Source organism: Berghia stephanieae, chromosome 1, assembly GCF_034508935.2.
Source record: "Berghia stephanieae isolate SIO BIC M18660-M18661 chromosome 1, UCSD_Bste_1.3, whole genome shotgun sequence".
Taxonomy (NCBI): Eukaryota; Metazoa; Mollusca; class Gastropoda; order Nudibranchia; family Aeolidiidae; genus Berghia; species Berghia stephanieae.
Window position 1 is genome coordinate 87,811,250 of NC_088360.1, and position 20,261 is coordinate 87,831,510.

The 20,261-nt window shown below is 34.8% G+C and overlaps 1 protein-coding gene across 2 annotated transcripts; it reads right to left on the reverse strand.

Annotated features, from left to right (window-relative positions):
• Positions 1 to 1,101: 1,101 nt before the first annotated feature.
• Positions 1,102 to 19,877, reverse strand: LOC144960574 (urethanase-like). 2 transcript variants are annotated; one of them, XM_078893793.1, is made up of 11 exons: positions 19,614 to 19,877; positions 14,232 to 14,368; positions 13,715 to 13,841; positions 12,620 to 12,792; positions 11,941 to 12,080; positions 8,373 to 8,573; positions 6,568 to 6,639; positions 5,175 to 5,331; positions 4,134 to 4,193; positions 3,172 to 3,474; positions 1,102 to 1,639 (listed from the first exon to the last, which is right to left on the reverse strand). In XM_078893793.1, the coding sequence occupies exons 1-11, from the start codon at positions 19,619 to 19,621 to the stop codon at positions 1,440 to 1,442; spliced, it is 1,578 nt and encodes a 525-aa protein (XP_078749919.1). In that variant the 5' UTR covers positions 19,622 to 19,877; the 3' UTR covers positions 1,102 to 1,439. The 2 variants fall into 2 exon arrangements, with proteins under 2 accessions (XP_078749919.1, XP_078749928.1); XM_078893802.1 differs by lacking the exon at positions 19,614 to 19,877 and adding an exon at positions 16,036 to 16,179.
• Between the last annotated feature and the right edge of the window lie 384 nt (positions 19,878 to 20,261).

Here is a 20,261-nt window from a genome sequence, read left to right on the forward strand (position 1 = left end):
GTTAAATTCTCATCATGTAAGATAGCTCGACTGTTAGTTGATGTTTGATACATATGTATTAACTACCATTATCATGGAGTTACTGCTTCTCCTTGCCTTTGTCGGCAAATAAAGGCTATTATGATGTGTCGCTCAAGGACAATCCGGTGGCGAAAGACAAACTCGATTGGCTCTAAGACCTTGTTGTTTTAACTCTTAATTGAAGGTCCTTGTCCTTGAAGCACCAGCCCGTGCCGAATCCCTGCCTCCCAGTCCTTGCATAGTGGAAAACCCCTGATGTCAGTCCATAACTACAACACTGTTGTGAAGTCCAGAAAACCCTGCAAGCAGGAGCCAACCCTGGAACTAGCTGATACATGTGCCTCAATCAAGCAAGCCGGCAGGATAAAGATAAGCCAAACGGGCTTATACCATTTTCAAATGTATTTTCCACAGACACAGATGATTAGAAACTAACTCAATCAATCAATCATGAATGAATCAATAAATAAATCAATAGATAAATAAATAATAAATTAGATCCACTCAATTAGAGCTACTCTTCCTGATATTAAATAAATACTTATTCTTTCTATCTTTTCCTGTAACAATCTAATTAAACTTTATGTATAGAATTGTTATTATTGTATTGGGCGTTACTATTGTCTGGACTCACTTGTTATTAATACAATTAAGTTATAAGGGACCCTAAGGCAATTCTTAATCACCCCTAGATTAAACCTGAGCCGTTTGTGGTATAGGTTGAGTGGCGCAGCTGGTAACGAGAGCCATAGCGCCCATACTAGTTCGAATCCAGACCATTGAGCTATCGGTTGCACTCGATCCCACAAAAATAACACACAACCCGCCACAACGATGATGATGATGATGGTGATGATGATGACGACGACGACGACGACGACGACGATGATGATGATGATGATGATTATAATAATTACAACAAAACAGCAATAATAGTATTATTTTTATATAAAAAGGATCACACTAATACTCCATTCGTTGACAACAACGACGAAGGGAATCATACTTGTGATGTTTCTGTATCGAACAATTGACATTTATTATAACTTAGTGTAAAAAATAAAAGCAATGGTCTGGGGATTCTTTATCCTCGTTTATTCCAGAAAATGTCAACATAAATAGTCCACCCCCTTTCTATTTTATTTAACAAATTTCTATCGGTAGGTAAAATTCTAGAAGACTGGAAATTTGTCAATTATCAAAAGGCAATAGGAACGAACCTAGAAATTACAGACATAAACAAATACAATTATTATTCTATTATTATAAATGATTATTTCAATATTCATGCAAATCATTTTTTGCTAAATTCTCAGTTGCCGAGAGCCAATTTAGAGGTAGGGGAAATATTTCACATGTAAGTATTTTAATGTTTATTTCAAAGTTTTTTAAATCTTAAATCTTCCTTTCTTTTTCAACTACAAAGAAGCGTGAACCAATTTTTCAAGTGCCCGTCCGACCTGCAATACTTTAAGCTCATCAAACTTCCGGCCGACAATCATGAGGCCAGGTTTTGAGGGGTCACCGATCCTTCCTAAGGGAATGGTGAGTGCTGGGTGACCGGTCAAGTTGTACACCAACGTGTTGTTGATCATAAAAATGCTCTCGTTGAGGTACTCTGAAAATTGAAGAATTGTCACGATTGTTAAGATACCTTCAAACAACAGCAATTTATAGAATTACAAAAAAATGTGAGCTTTTATATAGCGCAATATCCACTGAACGTGCTCAAAGCGCTATATAAGGGGTCCAACAGCAACATTTAACATTTAGGTCAAGACATGTTAAGCAATATTATATTTTTTTTTGGACAGAGACAACTCTGTTAACGACCAGGCACTCATTTTACACCCGAGTACGGTGAGAGAATGTGAGTAAAGAGCCTTTTCCAAGGACTCAACTATGCGCCGATCCGAAAGCGAGTGTCCTACCACAAGACCACATAGCCGCACAGAACATTACAGAACATAATTAAAATGTTTCATTGCTCTCCATGCGCTTGCTGTTCTCATCACTCTTTAGTTTGAACATGGCAGCTATAATATAGTCTGGGGTATTTGGGAAAGTACTTTTGTTTGTTTGTTTGTTTTTGTTTTTTAAGGGTTTTACGGCGCTTGCAACACATTTAGGTTATATCAGCGCCAGTAAAAAGGAAGAAAATGCGAAGTAAAAAGTTCTAGAATTACAATTAAAGCACTCAAGAGAGAGTAAGACAAAGGGGAACTAGGAACAAATAGGGATCAGATGTAGATTCCAAGAGCATACCACCAATGTATTTAGTTTGAGATCACCTATAAGTCTCATCCAGACACAAGCATAAGATCCAACAGAGAGGAATACACTCAAATGCTTACATTATACACTAAAAATAACAAATATAATAATACATAACAGAGAGATGGTTTACATGGAAAAAAATACCATCTCCCAAAACAATAACTATGCATTTGACTGTTTCCCTCCCAGCCAAGACTCCAACCAGGGCCAGGAAAAAACCAAGTAATCTCATTCCAAGACAAAGGCAGAAAGCATGTTGGAAAACAGATATAAGGGTATAGAAGTATGTACCTCCCTGCCCGCTATGGGAGGTCAGGATCCCCACCCAGGGAAAGTACTTTTAAGTGAGAACCAGGGTCGAAAGCGCAATAGGGCACTACATCGACTTCCTGACCATTTTCAAAAGAAAAAGGGTTGAAATGGTTTGAGCACATCACCAGATCATCGATGCGTGTAAAACTTTGCTTCAAGGAACCGTACGTGGAAAGAAAATAAGGGGCAGAGGATGGAAAATATGGGAAGATAATAGAGAATTATAGTTACACCCTAAGTACATGTTTCACGTTTCACATCAAGTACTTTTGCTTCAATGGATAATTAAAAGATTCATTTTTGGCTCAAACCATGTGATGATCGATTTCCATTGTTGACATCAAATTCGTTTATGAGATACAATGTGTGTGCCAAGAGACCCTTGATACGTGGTCTCAAATATCAAAAGGTAGACTGGATTGGAATAGCACTGTCAGTCATGGAAAGCTGAAACCAGCTTGGAATGGAGGGAGATGGTTATGAAAATCATCCGTAATAACCATAAGGCCGACAAGTCTATGTGATAAATAACAAGTATCAGAAAACATAAATAATATTTACTCAGTAAATCCGCCTCCTCGTCATTTCCTTTCGTAACTATTTGTTGAGGAAGCATCGTAAGTGTTGGCATGATGAGCACATCACACTGGGTCTCCAGGACATCGTCAATTTGTTTTCGGAGATCAATGGTGAGATTGCGGGCTTTGGCATAGTAGTGGTTTCCATAGCGACGCGTCATAATCTCTCCCATCATGGTGATTTGCGTCATTCCAGGCGCCAGATGACGACGAGCACACTTAGCTCCTTGCTCTACTGCTTTTGACAAACTAGTCGAATGGAATCCATCCCAAAACTGAGGTGTTGCTGGTTGAAATAATTCAAAAAGTTGATTAGTAGATCTAGTACATAAGGAATGTTTTCACCAAATGATATATCTAAAATTAAATATTTACAAAAAAAAAACATTAATTGTTCCTATTGGTGAATGGATTGTGCTTCAATCTGTATAAATCAATACTTAATCAATTTGATTGCATTTAAATTGATTGATTGAGGGATCGACTTACTTCCAGTTCTAAAATTAGTCAATCATCAAATATGTGGTGGCTACATATATTACTTAAAGAATTTAGTGATAGAAAAAAACAACAAAGAGGCTCCAAATGTGTGAAAGGTCCTGCATTCTTTAAGACAACGACAGCAAAAATGTCAGTTATATTCCCTGAAATAGCTTTTAGAATACCTCATTTACCTTACTCATTGGTGTCAGTAATAATGAATGTACACTTGAAAGCAATAGCCTACATCTCCAAGTATTTAAACAAAATGATGGCAGCTGTCCTTGCCATAACGTGAATGCCATTCTAAAATTCATCTCTGTTTTTGACGACTTCAATTGAAAATGATGTAGGCCTACCCTTTTTTTTTGGACAACCCACTCTCAATGTCATTTAAAAGTTCAAAAGAAATCAAAATTTGGATCATCTCCGTGGACAACTCATAAAATCTAAAAATCAACTTACTCCCCATCTGGAAATTGGTCTGAGCACCTTGCATACATATGGGGATGAAAATAGGCGTCGCTGTTTAAAGGAATAAAAATTTTGAAATGGATTAGAAGAGGAATGTTTTAAAATAGACGAATTTTTTTTGTAAATCAAATCAAAATTAATTTCACATAAAGTAAGAGTTTATCGGGTGCTGAGAAAAACTATCCTTTGTTTGACAGTTTATTGTGTCTAATCTGTTTTAGGCACATATTTGCAAATTTCACATACGTTTTCTGCAAAAATAGATTAATATTATGCTAAATTTTAAGTAATTCCAACAACCAGAAATGTTATTGTTAAAACATAGACGCCTAAGTGCTATTTAAAAATAGGAAAAAATGTATTTCAAGTATACGTCTTATTTTGTTTCAATTTCTTTTATAATTCTTTCAAATTTTGAAAAGGTTGTCTCCGCCCAGTTTTCGGAAAATATCGAAATGTCATTCCAGAAAAGACAATATATACACACAAACACACACACACATATATATATATTTATAGTATGCGCTTGGCTAAGAAGCTCATAACATTGCCATCCGGAAGTATAACGGGCCAACACACAAAACTCTGTGTATCCATGAACGTTTATAGTCAGGTTAATACAGTGCAGTGAGCATTACTAATAAACGCGGATGGCAAAAAACAATAACAAAGACATGAGTGACATCATCTGCATACTATCTATCTATCTATATATATATATATATATATATATATAATATATTAATATAATATATAATATATATATATAAGCGAGAGAGAGAGAGAGAGATTTAAGGGGAGATAGTGAGTGAGAGAGAGAGTAAGATAATATATATATATATATATATATATATATATATATATATATATATATATATATATATTCTAATGAATACGTCTTTTTGTTGTTTATTTATTTATTTTTTTAAAACAGAGGACGCATATTAACTACATTATTCTTGATATCCTTTCTGTTTGTATAATTCCCAACCACGGACTATGCTTTGAATTTGCCATGTAAAATATAATTACCAATTAAATGAAGCGGCGTCGACACATCCGTGCATGTCAGGTTCTTGCTGGAGGCCACCCCTTCCAAAAACGCCTTTGCTAGATTTCCGACTTCGTCCACACAGCAGTCAAAACCTTCCTTCAAAATTCCAAGTTTAAACTTTGTCTCAGTCTCCAGCTGTAGACAGAAAAGGCATATTAACCCTTCAAAGATGAGACATTTCTTTTAAATCATTATTTTTTCAATACCATTAATACTCGCATATAATAATAACAACAACAACAACAACAACAACAACAATAATAATAATAATAATAATAATAATAATAAAATAATAATAATTATAATGATAATAATAATAATAATAATAATAATAATAATAATAATAATAATAATAATAATAATAATAATAATAATAATAATAATAATAATGAAAATGAAACAAGAATAATACTAATAATGATGATGATAAATGATGATGATGATGATGATGATGGTGATGATGATGATGATGATGATGATGATGATGATGATGATGATGATGATGATGGTGATGGTGATGATGATAATAATAATACAAATAACAACAGAAAATTACACATAGGGAGATCAAAAATGTTGATTAGGAAGCAAACATCTTACCGGAAACCAGATCTTGAAGAGTACGCGGAGTATTCGAGATTCATCGATTATCAATTATTTGTCTAACCAAGATAGTAATCTGGACAGTCTCGAAATGATATAAACGATAATCATCATAATATGTATCTTTGATTTGTCCATACCCCCCCCCCCCCCCCACACACACACACACACATACACATTTACCAAGATAGCTTTGAGGCCCGTGTTGCATCGCTGTAGGTGTATTCTTGAAGTAAAACATAAAATGAATCCTGCCCTAAGAGCGTTCTAGAATTATTTTCCCCCGATACTCTCAGCTACTGAGTGGCTACTATATAATAATTTTCTTTCTTTCTTCTTTCTGTATCGTTTACCTCTCAATTCTTTCCATCTTATGATGTCATGAATTTCTTACATCTATCAAAGTGATACTAAGCTACTGGAAGCTGTGGACTGTAAAAAGTAATAAACAAAAATGAATATTAAAAAAGGACAAATACCAAAACACTAAACACCTCGGGCTTAAAACAATTGTTTTATCAACAAATGAAAAACAAAACTTATTTTGAAATTGTGTTGACTGAAGAAGGGTTTTGAGCCCGAAAAAATCCGTGGTTAGTACTTTGTTCTTTTTGGAAGCTGTGATATTCTTTATTCTCTATTACTTTTTTATATGATTTTTTCGCACGTTTATAACTGCAATCTATTTTCAAAACATAAGAAATCACCAGAAGCGCAGAACAACGTAACACAAATGTTATTGGACCGGAACAATTTAAAAGGTCTTACCAATTTACTATACTCTGGAACAACAATGTCTGTTTTTTGGCGGGGGTCGATTCCATTATTTCCAGCCAGTACCTGTAAATAGAATTATGTTCATCATTGTTACATAATGAATCTACAGTTTCAGAATTATTTTTTCTTTCTCTCTCTCTCTCTCTCTCTCTCTCTCTCTCTCTCTCTCTCTCTCTCTCTCTCTCCTTCATTCCCTCTCTAAGTTGAGAGACTAAATTTGCACAGTTATAGGAATGTACAAGTGTAAGACTACCAGTACAAATGAGTCACCTAAGAGATGATTGGTTACATAAGATAAATAAATTTGGTATGGCTTACTGGTACTTAAAGTTGTTCTTTATGTTAAGTACCAAAATCATTGGAGCAATAAACACGCAATGCTTCATTGGCAACATAGGGACTCCTCAAGGGGACAGATTGAGTCCGATATTGTTCATAGTGCATTTGGAACACAAGTTAAGAAAATCAAGTCAATACTTATCCTCTCCTCTGAAATTACTTTTAAAATATCCCTACCCCCAGAAATTATTGATGCAGATGACACATATTTTATTGTAACAGACTTTATTAGCGTAAATGATATCCAAGACGTCATGAAAAAATACAATCAAGTTAATCTAGACAAAACCGAACTAACGACCATCACACTTTAAGAAGACTCATGGAAAAAGGTTAAAGAACTCGGTTTACTGCTTGGGGAAAAAGAGGACATAGAAAACAGGAAACAACTATCAAAAGCAGCGCTACACAAAGTTATACATATCTGGATATGATTCGACAAAATAATGCATAAAACAAGGATCAGTTGTATTACACACTGATCAAATAAATTCTCCATTACAACTGTTCAACATGGGGAAAGACAAAATCAGACGGAGATCAAATGGACATCTTCCATCGTAAGCAACTAAGAACAGTACTTGGTAATAAATACCCTACACAAATAAAGAATAAAGCACTGTACCAAAAATGTAACGAAACACCGATTTCTCTCCAAATAATGAAATCCAGGTGGAGCCTCATTAGACACAAACTAAGACGAGATCCTGAAATACCAGCCGATAAAGCCATGTCATTCTACTTCACCAATTTGGGACCCAAATACAAAGGACGCCCAGTTGCCTCATTGCCAGTTACACTCAAAAAACGATCTCAAACGATTGCCAAATATTAACCACCGCTTAACATCAACCGTAGATCTCAACATCAGAGAAATGACATCAAACTGACAGGAATGGAGATTTCTCTGCAAAGAAATCCCGAAGGTCGATAATGCTGTAAACTCGGTCGACTGTGCCAGCGAACACCTTTAAGTCAGTACGTCAACTAAGTCATGGCTTTCTGGAGGAATTAATAATGCATTGTAAAGCAAAGTGAGCATGACGAAAACTTTGAATTTTGTTGATCAGTTGGCGAAATCAAGGTAATCAGTAAGGACCAAGTAAAAGCTAGTTGTTTCAAGAAAAGTGACCAAATCAAACTTTTAGATAGAAAAGACCAGGTTAGAATTTTTACACTACGATCAGGAACAATCCCCTGAAACTGAAACACCACACTCACACTATTTTCAAAATAGGAGAAACAGGCATGTGTGGTTGTGGTGAAGGAGAAGAAGACGCCCACCATACTCCAGACCTGTCCAAAGTATGCAAAAGCAAGAGAGGGTTTTGGGCCTGATACCTCTGCAGACTAAACTGTGTTGGCCCCTATCAAAGCTGGGGAGGAAAACGGTGTTCCTTTTGGCAATTAAGAAGTTAAACTGATAAGTTTGTCATGTCATTTTCAAATAAACTTACCTCAAGAAACAGAGCACAATCAGCAACAGATCTAGCCACTGGGCCAACGTGATCCAGGGTTGGTTCTATGGACACAATACCGGTATAGGGAACCAGGCCGTAGGTTGGCTTTAAACCTACTACACCACTCCAGGCAGATGGGATACGAATAGAGCCACCTTGGTCAGCAGCAATGGCAATGTCCACTTCACCTGCGGCGACCTAAGAAAAATTCACAAATCTATGCCAGATTGGTCTAAATCTCGAAATTTTGTGTTTTGTTACCTCTCTCTCTCTCTCTCTCTCTCTCTCTCTCTCTCTCTCTTTCTCTCTCTCTCTTTCTCTCTCTCCCCCCCCTCTCTCTTTCTTTCTTTCTTTCTTTCTTTAACTCTTTCTTCTCTCCCCCTCTCTCTTCCCACCCTCCCCCCCCCTCTCTCTCTCTCTCTCTCTCTCTCTCTCTCTCTCTCTCTCTCTCTCTCCGTGGTGGACGGGGTAGCATCTATAAATGTAGATCAATTGGAACGATAATAATAATAATAATAATAATAATAATAATAATAATAATAATAATAATAATAATAATAATAATAATAATAAAAGAAAGAAGAAGAAGAAGAAGAAGAAGAAGAAGAAGAAGAAGAAGAAGAAGAAAAGAAGAAGAAGAAGAAGAAGAAGAAGAAGAAGAAGAAGAAGAAGAAGAAGAAGAAGAAGAAGAAGAATAGTACTTTATTTATCCCAAAAAAGGAAATGTGTAACGTCCATATGTGTTAAAAATATGGACCGTCTAGATACAAATAAAGTATGTGGTTACAAGGCCTTCAACTGGTGACATTAAATAGAAAAAAAAATTTACACAGATAACAGGATATATAATAATTGATAGATAAATAAATAAACAAACGAATAAATGAATAATATAAAAATACACAACTATGTGGCATGCAATGTAAAATTAAAAATTAAGATAAAGCAATAAAACTTTAACCAATTGTATACATTATAAAATAGATTAAAGTAGTTGTAGATAAGAATTATATGTCCGTACACCTTGAAGGACAAAGGGTTTCCTGTTTCTCTTTGTCTTTGTATTGACAGGAGACGGTTACTTCTTTTTGAAAAATTAAAGAGACATTACAAAGGATGACTTTCGTCCCTCAAGATATTATTTAGTCTGTTGAAACATAACCGGTCATATAGTTCATCTAATTTATAAATGACATTTGTATATTATTTGCTTGCCTTTTTTTTTAAAACAATTTTTTCAATCTTTCCTACGTCACATTTCCTAACATTTTCTGCCCATACGGTAATACAAAAAACAATAATGCTCACCAAGACTGATCTATAAAAATGTGTTGATACAGAGAGTTTTGTGAATTCCGAAATCACAAACAAAATACATTCATTTATAGCAATTTCGTTACAATTGAATCGGTATGCGAGTTCCATGAAAGTTTATCATCAATTTTCACCCCAAAATATTTGTAATCCGAAACATGTTCAATTTTTTGTTCATTAAGACTAACTGATTGTAATTTTTATATCTCCCGAGAGTCAATGATCATTTCCTTGGTTTTAATAACATTCAATTTCAAAAAAGTTATTTTCACACCAAATCACGAACTTGTCTATTTCCGGCCTGTAGACGAAATCGTCTTTTTTATCGATCAGTCCTAGGAGGGCCGTGTTGTCCATAAATTTCAAAAGGGGTATTGAATTGGGACTAGCACTAGGGCAGTCATTTATATAAATAGTAAGTAAACAAAGGGAAAGAACACATCCTTGAGGGGCACCTCTATATATGGTAATTAATTTTTATTTAAGGTTATGAATTCGACATACTGTGTTCTATCTAATATAAAATCAAGAATCCATAAAATCAGTAGAGGATTATCACTCATGTATTTAGTTTCTCCACAAATAAATGAGGTTGTATTGTATTAATGCTGAGGAGAAATCGACAAAAAGAATTCTACATTACAATCTGGTTGGTCTAGATGTTTATAAATTTCATTTGTAAAAACGATTATAGTGTCTTCAACACTTCTATTTGGCTGGTATGCAAATTGGTTTGAATCTGAGAACGAACCAGTGGATTTAATTTATAAATCACAAGTCTTTCAAAACATTTCATTAAAATAGAAGTTAACGCAACAGATCTGAGATCGTTAATTCTGGAAATGTCTACTTTCTTGGGAATAGGAACTATTTTAGACATTTTCCACATGGCAGGAACTCAGGATTGTCGCATTGACGTAATAAAGATATAAGTAGAAATATAACCCAATTGATCAGCACACACTTTCAATAATTCGCATGTAATCCATCCGGCTCAAATGCTTTCCGCTCATTAACTTTCAAAAACTTTCAAATGAAATCCCTAAAGATATTTACAGTAGGTATTATCTTTTTAAAATCACCATCATCGCCATTATCATTATCGTTATTATTATCATTCTTCTTCTTCTTTTCATTATCATTATTATTATTATTATTATTATTATTATTATTATTATTATTATTATTATTATTATTATTATTATTATATTATTATTATTATTATTATAATTATTGTTTTATCATCATCCTCATCATCATCATCATCATCATCATCATCATCATCATCATCATCATCCTCATCATCATCATCACCATTATCGCTATTATTATTGTTACTATCATCACGACCAGTGGGCCCGAAAAATCAGTTGATAGATCACGCGACACACAAGCAAATGAACCGAGATCGATCCTGGGTGCAGTCGAGATTTTTTTGAACCCCTTTGCCCACCCAACAGTGATTGGATAGCTGGGTATGTTAGATCTAGCGGAAAGTTCTTAGAAGTAATATCTAAAGGGTAGCAAGCAACTACAATTGCTATTGTTCGTTTCACGCTGTAGAACCCGGGATAAACTCCGGCTTATGGACTCAATGGCTCTGAAGGACTATTGTCATCATTATCACAACTAGTGATTACAAAATAGAACTTTTATATAGCGTAACATCCACTATACGTTCTCACAAGGGGTCCCTAGCCATCGACAATGCTTATCATGTAGGACGAAATATGACGCGTTAAGGCGATATTACAATTTCTTCGACAGATTCAAGGATGTTAACTCCCAGGGACTCATTTCACTCCAGAGTACGGTGAGGGAATGTGAGTAAATGTGAATAAAGAGCCTTTTCCAAAGACTCAATTAAGCGCCGGTAAGATCGAGACTTGAACTTTAGATCTTCCGGTCCGACTCGACCACATCGTCGCCTATTTACATTGCAAGTTGTTCAACAAAATACTTTTTGCGTGACTCTAACTTAAAACCATGAATCTCTTTGTAAAATCCATTTTTAAGTGGCAAAGATATTAATATTAATATTTATGCAACATTAACCCCCCCCCCCCCCCCTCTCCCACCATGATTAAATTCACGCAAAAAGTCTTATTGATATGAAATGTGGCTCTCTCCTTATATTGACCGCGCTCTTATATTGTGCATGACCAAAAAGTAGCGTTAACTTGAAAAATAAAACACATGTTCCAAGCACATCTTCTGATCAAAATCTATTCCTATGTCTAAAACATCTTACCAAAACAGTAGAACCGCCACTTGATCCGCCAACTCTGAGGTCAGGCGTGTCAGGAAGGTGAATGTATCTCTCAACAGACGAGTATCCCATGGCACTACAACAAAAGTCGTCACACGAAGATTTTCCTACGATATGGCCACCTGTTTAGGATGGTTTAGAATACGGACGTTTTTAAATATAATTTTCATTGCCTGATAAACTCCTCGGTGAGTCATTTCTGCGCTTCTCGCACATTTCTTTGCATCATTTTAAATAACAGGTACCGCAAACATTTAATTCTGTTTTTTATGGACATGGAACCGTCTAAAAATTCTAAATAATTATAGATACTGTAAAAAGTTTGCAATGGACATACTGTTATGCTGTGTTAAAAGGGCATTTTAGATTTGTAGATAGTATTTTGGTGTCAAATTTTTCTGGAACAGAAAAACGGAGCGTGTTGATGAAAGAAGAAATGGTTGATATTTCTAACTATTGCTTGATCTGTAACATATATAGACAACAACATTGCGATATAAATAATGGTGAGCGATATACTGATAAATAAGATGGAAACAATACAAAAGAAATAAAAAGACAGAACAGAAATTTACGGCCTGGTAATGATCACATATCTACATTCTCCATTTTAAAAATTGAATACAATGAAATTTGAAGTACAAGCAAAATGAACCCATACCAGCATCCAAGATACGAGTGACAATAGTAGCGTCGTATTCAGGTACATAACCCTCCAGCACACGGCTACCATTAGACATGGGGACACCAGCCACCGCTACATTGTCCTTTATCGCCACCTTCTTCCCGGACAACTTGCCTTTGGGAGCTCCAGTGATGTCGCACAACCAGGCCCTGACAAGGGAATATAATGATAATAATAAGTAGCGATGATGATGATAATGATGATGATGATGATGATGATAATGATGATGATTATAAATGGTCATGTTAATGATGATAATGACAATGATAATAGAGATGATAATGGTGATAATGAGGATGGTGACGATGAGGATGATAATTGTAATGACACATTTGCATCTCCGTTTTAAAACCCAATTGACAATGATGACCTTCTTCCATAAGAACATCTATGGACAAAAAGTAAGGACATCGAGTTGTTGAATTTAGTACGTGCATCAATAAAAAATAATACACCAAAATGTTGAGAGAGATTCATTTGCCCTATAAAGAATTCAACTCAGAAAGTTCATTCATTTATTTTTTGTCTTCTATCGGCCAAGTCTGCTGTAGTCAATTTTATCCACTTTATTCAATGCCCATCCTTGGACAGTGAAGTCTTTACAAAGGCATCGTGAATATGTATAGACATATTTTTTTAAAACTAACAAAACGAAAACTAAACACACAAAGCATAAGTAGGAGAGAAACAAACATGCCTATGACTATCACACCCAGCTATGTTTTTCTTCGTCTAACAGTAACAAAAAAGCAAACAAACAAAAAACACACAAACCCCCCCCCCCCCAAAGAAAAAAAAAAACACACACACAAAAAGACCCAAAAAACAAAAAAAACAAAAAAAAAAAACAACAAAACAACACAAAACAAAACAACAACCTCCCCTCCCCCCCCCCCCCAAAAAAAAAAAAAACAAAACAAAAAAAAAAAACAAAAAATAAAAAAAAACACGCATTTCAGATAGACGGTCGAAGTCAAATAAAGCATAGACAGGGCGTATATTTTATAATATTCAACACAATATACTCAGAAATTTGATTAAAAAGGGAGATAAAATATCTTTTGAAATTACCAAGCATTTCCGGTATTTTCTCCTTGAGTTGGTTTTCGTCCAGGGGTTCTTGGGTATTTCACCTCTGGCAGATAACCACTCATATTGTCCAATACATCCAGGGATTTCAGCGATTCTGATGTGTATTCTGATTGAAAGATATCAATGAGTCGAGAGATCAGAGATTATTAATCTATTATTCTCAACTGTAGAAAAGTTCTTAAATACACCCACACTTGCTCTTTCTTCACCCCTTTGAATTCTTATTTTTACCTCTTACATGTGGCAATCTCTCCTTTTCCTGGAATGGGTATCATATCGTGTTCTCTATTGACTACGAAAAACATTTGACACACATTAGCCCACTTCCTTCTGACCTGGAATAATATCAGGCCCCAAGGAGATATATACGGAGAACTTCTCTTCAAAATATAAACAAAACATAAACTTGATTTCCTTCAGAGTTATAAAATATGAAGGTCTATCCATGGTAAATAATCATCTTTTGAACACAAAGATGGCTGTGTCTATTCCTTACTTGCAAGAGCAGTAATAAACTCAGGTGAACAGTGGTAGTTAAGATCATCTGAAACCTTCTTGACCTCCTCTTCAGTCAACGAATGATGTACAGATGGTATGAACCATTTTGACTTCTTGTCGGCTGTATCTTGTGGTCTAGATGAATCGAGAGGGTTAATATAAATTACACCAATCGAGAAAAAGAAGTATGATAAGTGAGCATTAGTTAATGGACCCATTTCACACAAACGAATACAAAGAAAAATGATAACATAATAGGCAACAATAATCAATGGTTGAGTAATTAGATTTCCCGATAAGCCAACACTATAATGAAGTGCAGAAGTGGCATTCTAAAATACTGTATTTTGCTTCGTTTGCATTTAAGTTTAAACGGCGCTTTAGACATAAAAATTAATGATGCATATGGCCTAAAAAGGTGGAAGCTATGACAGCAAATTTCGAAGTAAATCTGAGAATACTAATTGTGACAGTAATTGAAGTCTAAATCCATTGGAAAAAAAGTATGTAAAATGGGGATAATATATAATCACGTGTATATCGGGTGTAATGTGAATGAGACAAGACATATGAGAGTATTGACAAAAAAAATATTATGACTTTAGACCTGCCTAATTGAAAATGTTAAAAATCCTAGTTTTAGGAGATAAATATTGTAGTAGCAATTTCTAATATGTTATACTCAGACGCTCATGAACATCTGAAAATGGTGCCAAAATTTCGTAATTTTACGAATTTTTCGTGATTGTAGGCAGGTCTGTGATTTGTTTTGTTTATAAAAACACATTAAACTAGTTTTCTTTTTTTGTCCACTTTGAGACAACCTTACAGTTTAAACGATACACCGGCAACTCAAATCGTTGATATTCTAGTTAGAAAACTGTCTTCTACAAACAAAGCAAAACAAACATTAAGAACAACAACAAACGGCATTTAAAATATATTGCTTTCGTTATACGAGGACGTATAATTTTACAGACATTTAAAAATAAAGATACATAGAATGAAAAGTACAAAATAACTAGATAATAAATCAAAAATAAAAATCTGGTAACATCGCTGCCTTGAATATGCATTTTTGTAAGGTATTTCAAATTTTGTTTGTTTTAGGAGTTAAAGCTAATTCAGCACGAGAAGGTGGAAAATTATTATTGCCTATGGTAGTCAAAAGACTAAAGATTAAAAGTTTATTTGCTTTTTCAGTTAAGCCCCCAACAACGAGTACGTCAGTGGGACGAGTTCAAACTGAATGGAAGTATGAAGATCTCAAGAGAAATTTGTCTGCATTAAATCTGAGACCACCTACAAATGTCCCTACAAGACCCAGGTACATTAAAGGGTACATTAAAGGATACACTCGAATAATACAGATATAAAAAATCATAAAATATCAGATTTTATGAACCACTCAATTTCCTTCCCAAGTAATTTCAATTCTCAAAAACTATTATAGATTTAAAGCAAAAAAGCAACAAAAAAAAAAACAAAAACAAAAAACAAAAACAAAACAAGAACACACAAAACTAAAACTAAAACTAAAACAAAACAAAAAAATCACAACAAAGCAACAACAACAACAACAAAACTAAACAAAAAAATAAACAACAAATAAAAACAAACAGACAAAACAACAAAAAACAAAAAACAAAAACAAAAACAAAAAAAAACATAATGAAGCAAAAGCATTTCAAAGCAAATTAAAATTACAAAAAAGAAGAACCAGAAACGGAAACACACAGGCAAAATAAATGAAGTCAACAAACAATCATACAAATATGTTGCTATTTTCATGACCTACATACCTCGACATGTTCACTGTTTCAACACTGGCTTGCAAATACAGTAATCAATGTCGGACAACGAGAAACAGTGTCAGTAGCTTAACAGAGATGCTACACAAAACAGTTAACTGCCGCCACGTTATCAGTAATTTGGTGATAAAGAAACACTGACTGAAATATGATATTTAATATATACTAATCTCACACCTGTAGTTTATACGTAATAGGTTGCACTTATTTTGTGTTTAAAGCGGCAACTTGAATATGCATGACATTATGCTATTATAGGGACAGCGTGACTCAGCGGTATGGTCTTTGCTTTGTACCCGAAAGGTATCGTGTTCGACTACCCGTCGCGATGTGTGGCCTTGAGCAAGTCACCTAGCCTTAGCTCACTTTGCGGAGCTGTTCTGCGGCTGACGCCTGGGTTATTCCAGTCTTACCTTGGAATAGATCCTAATGAAATATTTCCCCTTTAGGGATGAATAAAGGGATTTTTTTTTTCAAAAATTAATATTATTACAATTATTTCCGCTAATAGAATTATATATTTTTAACTTGACAAAACAATCTTTTATGTTAATTAGCTATGATATATAATTTATCGCACTGTATAAGAAAAATACAAAAAGCCCCCTCAAATTAAAAGCCCATCTCTATGGCCTTACGCGTCGCTCAATTTTTCTTGTGCTATTTCCTGATTTGTTACTTATTTTGTTATAATCTCCCAATAATATATTTCAGTCTTGTTTTAACGAATCCAGCTCATTTTGTTGGTAGGCACAACGCACGCAATAAAATTGTCTTTTTTTTTCAATAGTCTGTTATATATATATATATATATATATATATATATATATATATATATATATATATATATATATATCGCCCAAACTATAATGTAGTAATACAAGTTATATTATTATAGTCAGACACTGAAAGTAATTCAAAGAAGAATCACATCGGGTGCTAAGTAGACAACAACAAACTAATATAAGATAATCTTCAAACAAAAAGAAAGCATTAGAGACGAACCAAAAATAAAAAAACAACAAGAAAAAATAATAAACAAATAAGTAAACGAGAAAAAACCCCAATAAAAGCAAAAAACAAAAAACAAAAGAAAAAAAAACAACAACAACAACAAAAATAATAAAAAACAAACAATTAAAAAAAAGATAACAATACAAAATAAAATCAAACAACAAAACTACTAAATTAACAAATAAAATTATAATTCCTCCACCAACGGCTTCCATCCCCACCCACTCCCGTTAGAACAAAACAAAACAAAACAAGATATAAATTAGAGCATCGTAACTTATGTCATTCCGATACTATCAACAATCGACATCATCAATTTATGAAAACCGAACGACCACTTGCTGACGGCATAGATCACTAGAGGTGTATTCTATCTGTCTGTTGTTTCTCATTTCATAAATTTGAAGACCCAAATTAGGAGATAGAGGCATTTATGACTGGGCCTCAATAACCTCTCTTTGTCAGAAAGAAGCTCTCCTGGTTTGGGGTCATAGTACCGAGTAATCAGTGGATCTGAGATTCGAACCCCCTGTCGAGGAAGACTGATGTTTTGGGATGGTTTTTATTCTTGTATTTTTATTTCTTGCTTTGTCTGGCACTGTTTCATACACACCTTTTCAGATCTTTATCTTACACCGGTGCCTGATCCATAATTTTTCTTTAGTGTATCAACGTTAAATTACGTTAATAAGTAGAACTTTTAGCATTATGTTCTGCTTTTCATTTATTTATTTATTTATTTATTTATTTATTTATTTATTTATTTATTCATTTATTTATTTATTTATTTATTTATTTTTGGTCCGTTAAAATCATTACAACACATTCAAACACGTAGGCCTATCAAGCATCCAAAAGGTCAAGGATAACTTTCAGAGCTTACTGATAATGTGTCCGTCAGTAATCAGCGTTTTTATTCATGTAGGTCAGGAACAAATAATATATATATATATATCTCTCTCTCTCTCTCTCTCTCTCTCTCTCTCTCTCTCTCTCTCTCTCTCTCTCTCTCTCTGTGTGTGTGTTTGTGTGCGCGCGCGTGCGTGTTTGTGTAATATTATCATAGGGATCAGTTTACCTACAGATTATAAGCAACTAAAAAACTGCACTTTTATATAGCGCCGTATCCATTTAATTTGCCCAAATTACTTTACAATGTGTCCCGAGCAAATAGCTACACTTAACATTTAGGGCGAGACAGAACACCTCTAAAGCGATATTCATTGTTATTTTGATAGACACAACAGTGTTGCCTGCCAGGTACTCATTTTGCACCTGAGTACGGTGAGGGGGAAAAAGTGAGCTTTTGTGTAGCGCAATATCCACTAAACGTGCTCAAAGCGCTTTACAAGAGGTCAAAGCTAACAGCAACACTTAAATGTAGGACGCCTGTTAGTCGAAATTACATTTTTTTCCCGACGGAGACAATGCTGTTAATGGCCAGGTAATCATTTTACACCTGAGTACGGTGAGAGAATTTGAGTAAAAGAGCATTTTCCAAGGACTCAACTAAGCGCCGCACATAGCGGGATTCGAATCCAGGACCTTCCGATCCGAAGGCGAGTGTCATACCACTGGATCACATAGCCGTACATATGAATAAGTAGTCTTTAGCAAGAACTCAATTTTGCATCGCCCACAACGGGACCCGAACCAAGGACCTCGGGTCCAAAGGCGAGTGTTATACATAGAGATCGCAATGCACACTAAAAGTTACAAAATATGCTTGTTGTGTTAATTACAGCTATACACCATCAGTACGATAGTAATGCAGCTATGTTGTCTAATGGTATGGCACACGCTTTCGGATCGGAAGGTCCTGGGTTCGAGCCTCGCTCGGCTCATAGTTGAGTCCTTAGAAAAGGCTCTTTACTCACATTCTCTTACTGAACTCAGGTGTAAAATGAGTACCTGGCCGTTAAGTGGTGTCCAGTGACCTCTTGTAAAGCGCTTTGAGCACGTTTAGTGGATATTGCTCTATATAAAAGCAACAAAAAGTTCCATTTTATGTGGTCCAGTGGTATGACACTCGCCTTCGATTCGGAAGGACCTGGGTTCGAGTCCGGATCTGAGCGGCGCATAAATGAGTCATTAGAAAATGCTCTTTTTTCACATTCTCTCACTGTACTCAGGCGTATAATACTCAGATATACCTTGCCGTTTACAACGTAGTCTCTGTCGGGGGAAATGTAATATCGCCTCAAAAGCGTCATGTCTCGTCCTACATGTTAAATGTTGCTGCTGACTCGGGACATCTTGTAAAGCGCTCTGAGCACACTTAGGAGATATCCCAGGTGAACAAACGGTACAAGAGAACTTCATGGTGATATTGTATTATAAATAATTTTTTTAAAACTCAAGTTAAACAGGGGAGTAATACCCTTTTTAACAGTTACGGTTCAATGACCGTAGACAAATAAAGGATATCAGAAAGCTATAATATTATATTAGAATAATATGTGTATTGACGATTTATAACAAAACTTACCATGCGTGGAGTTGTAAGAAAAGTGAACATGACAACATTATCAAAATGAAATCATTGATCAACTCACCTCGCCATTGTAGAATAAACCTGAAACTAATTCTCTCCGTGAGGAAAATAAAGCAACTTTGAGAGAGGCGTTGTACCCAACTCAATTCCAAAAACGAATGAGTTATACTGCCAAAGGTGAAACCTCAATGTGTATTACACGAAAATATCAACTCAGTGTTGGATCAAGATAACCGCATTCGTGTGTAACATATGGATTGACTTTCACTCCGCTATCTCCGTATAGCATGCGACGACCGTGTTGAGCAAATAACACAATGTAAACGAAATGTTTCTATGTTTGTAAATTATGAAATGGTTTCTTTTTTTTTTTTCAATTTACGGTTACAGCTGGTAAACATAACGCATTTAAGCATCTATGGAAGGATCGAATTTACGTCACCCAGCTCTTTGTTTTTGTTTTAGACAACCATTATGGTGATTAGTTCTCAATAAATTATTGCAATCAGACTAAAAGTTCAAGGTTACACATAGTTTTGTGTGTTGCTTGTTGTATTTTACCTAAACGCATAGCATCAGTTTTGTCAAAGTGATCGATCTGTGTTCATGTTTTCGTCCAACCGGGTCATCGATCACATGATTTGTTGCTGTACAACGATTGGATATTTCTCAATAAATGTAAACACCCTGCTTTGTTTAAGAAATTTGT

Bases quoted from the DNA above. Each gene is read 5' to 3' on its own strand.
- LOC144960574 (XM_078893793.1), bottom strand. The intron at 12,793-13,714 runs GTAATTTCAAAA...TTCCCTTGTCAG, and splicing joins GAAAATACCGGAAATGCTTG to GGCCTGGTTGTGCGACATCA. The intron at 3,475-4,133 runs GTAAGTTGATTT...TATTTCAACCAG, and splicing joins GACCAATTTCCAGATGGGGA to CAACACCTCAGTTTTGGGAT.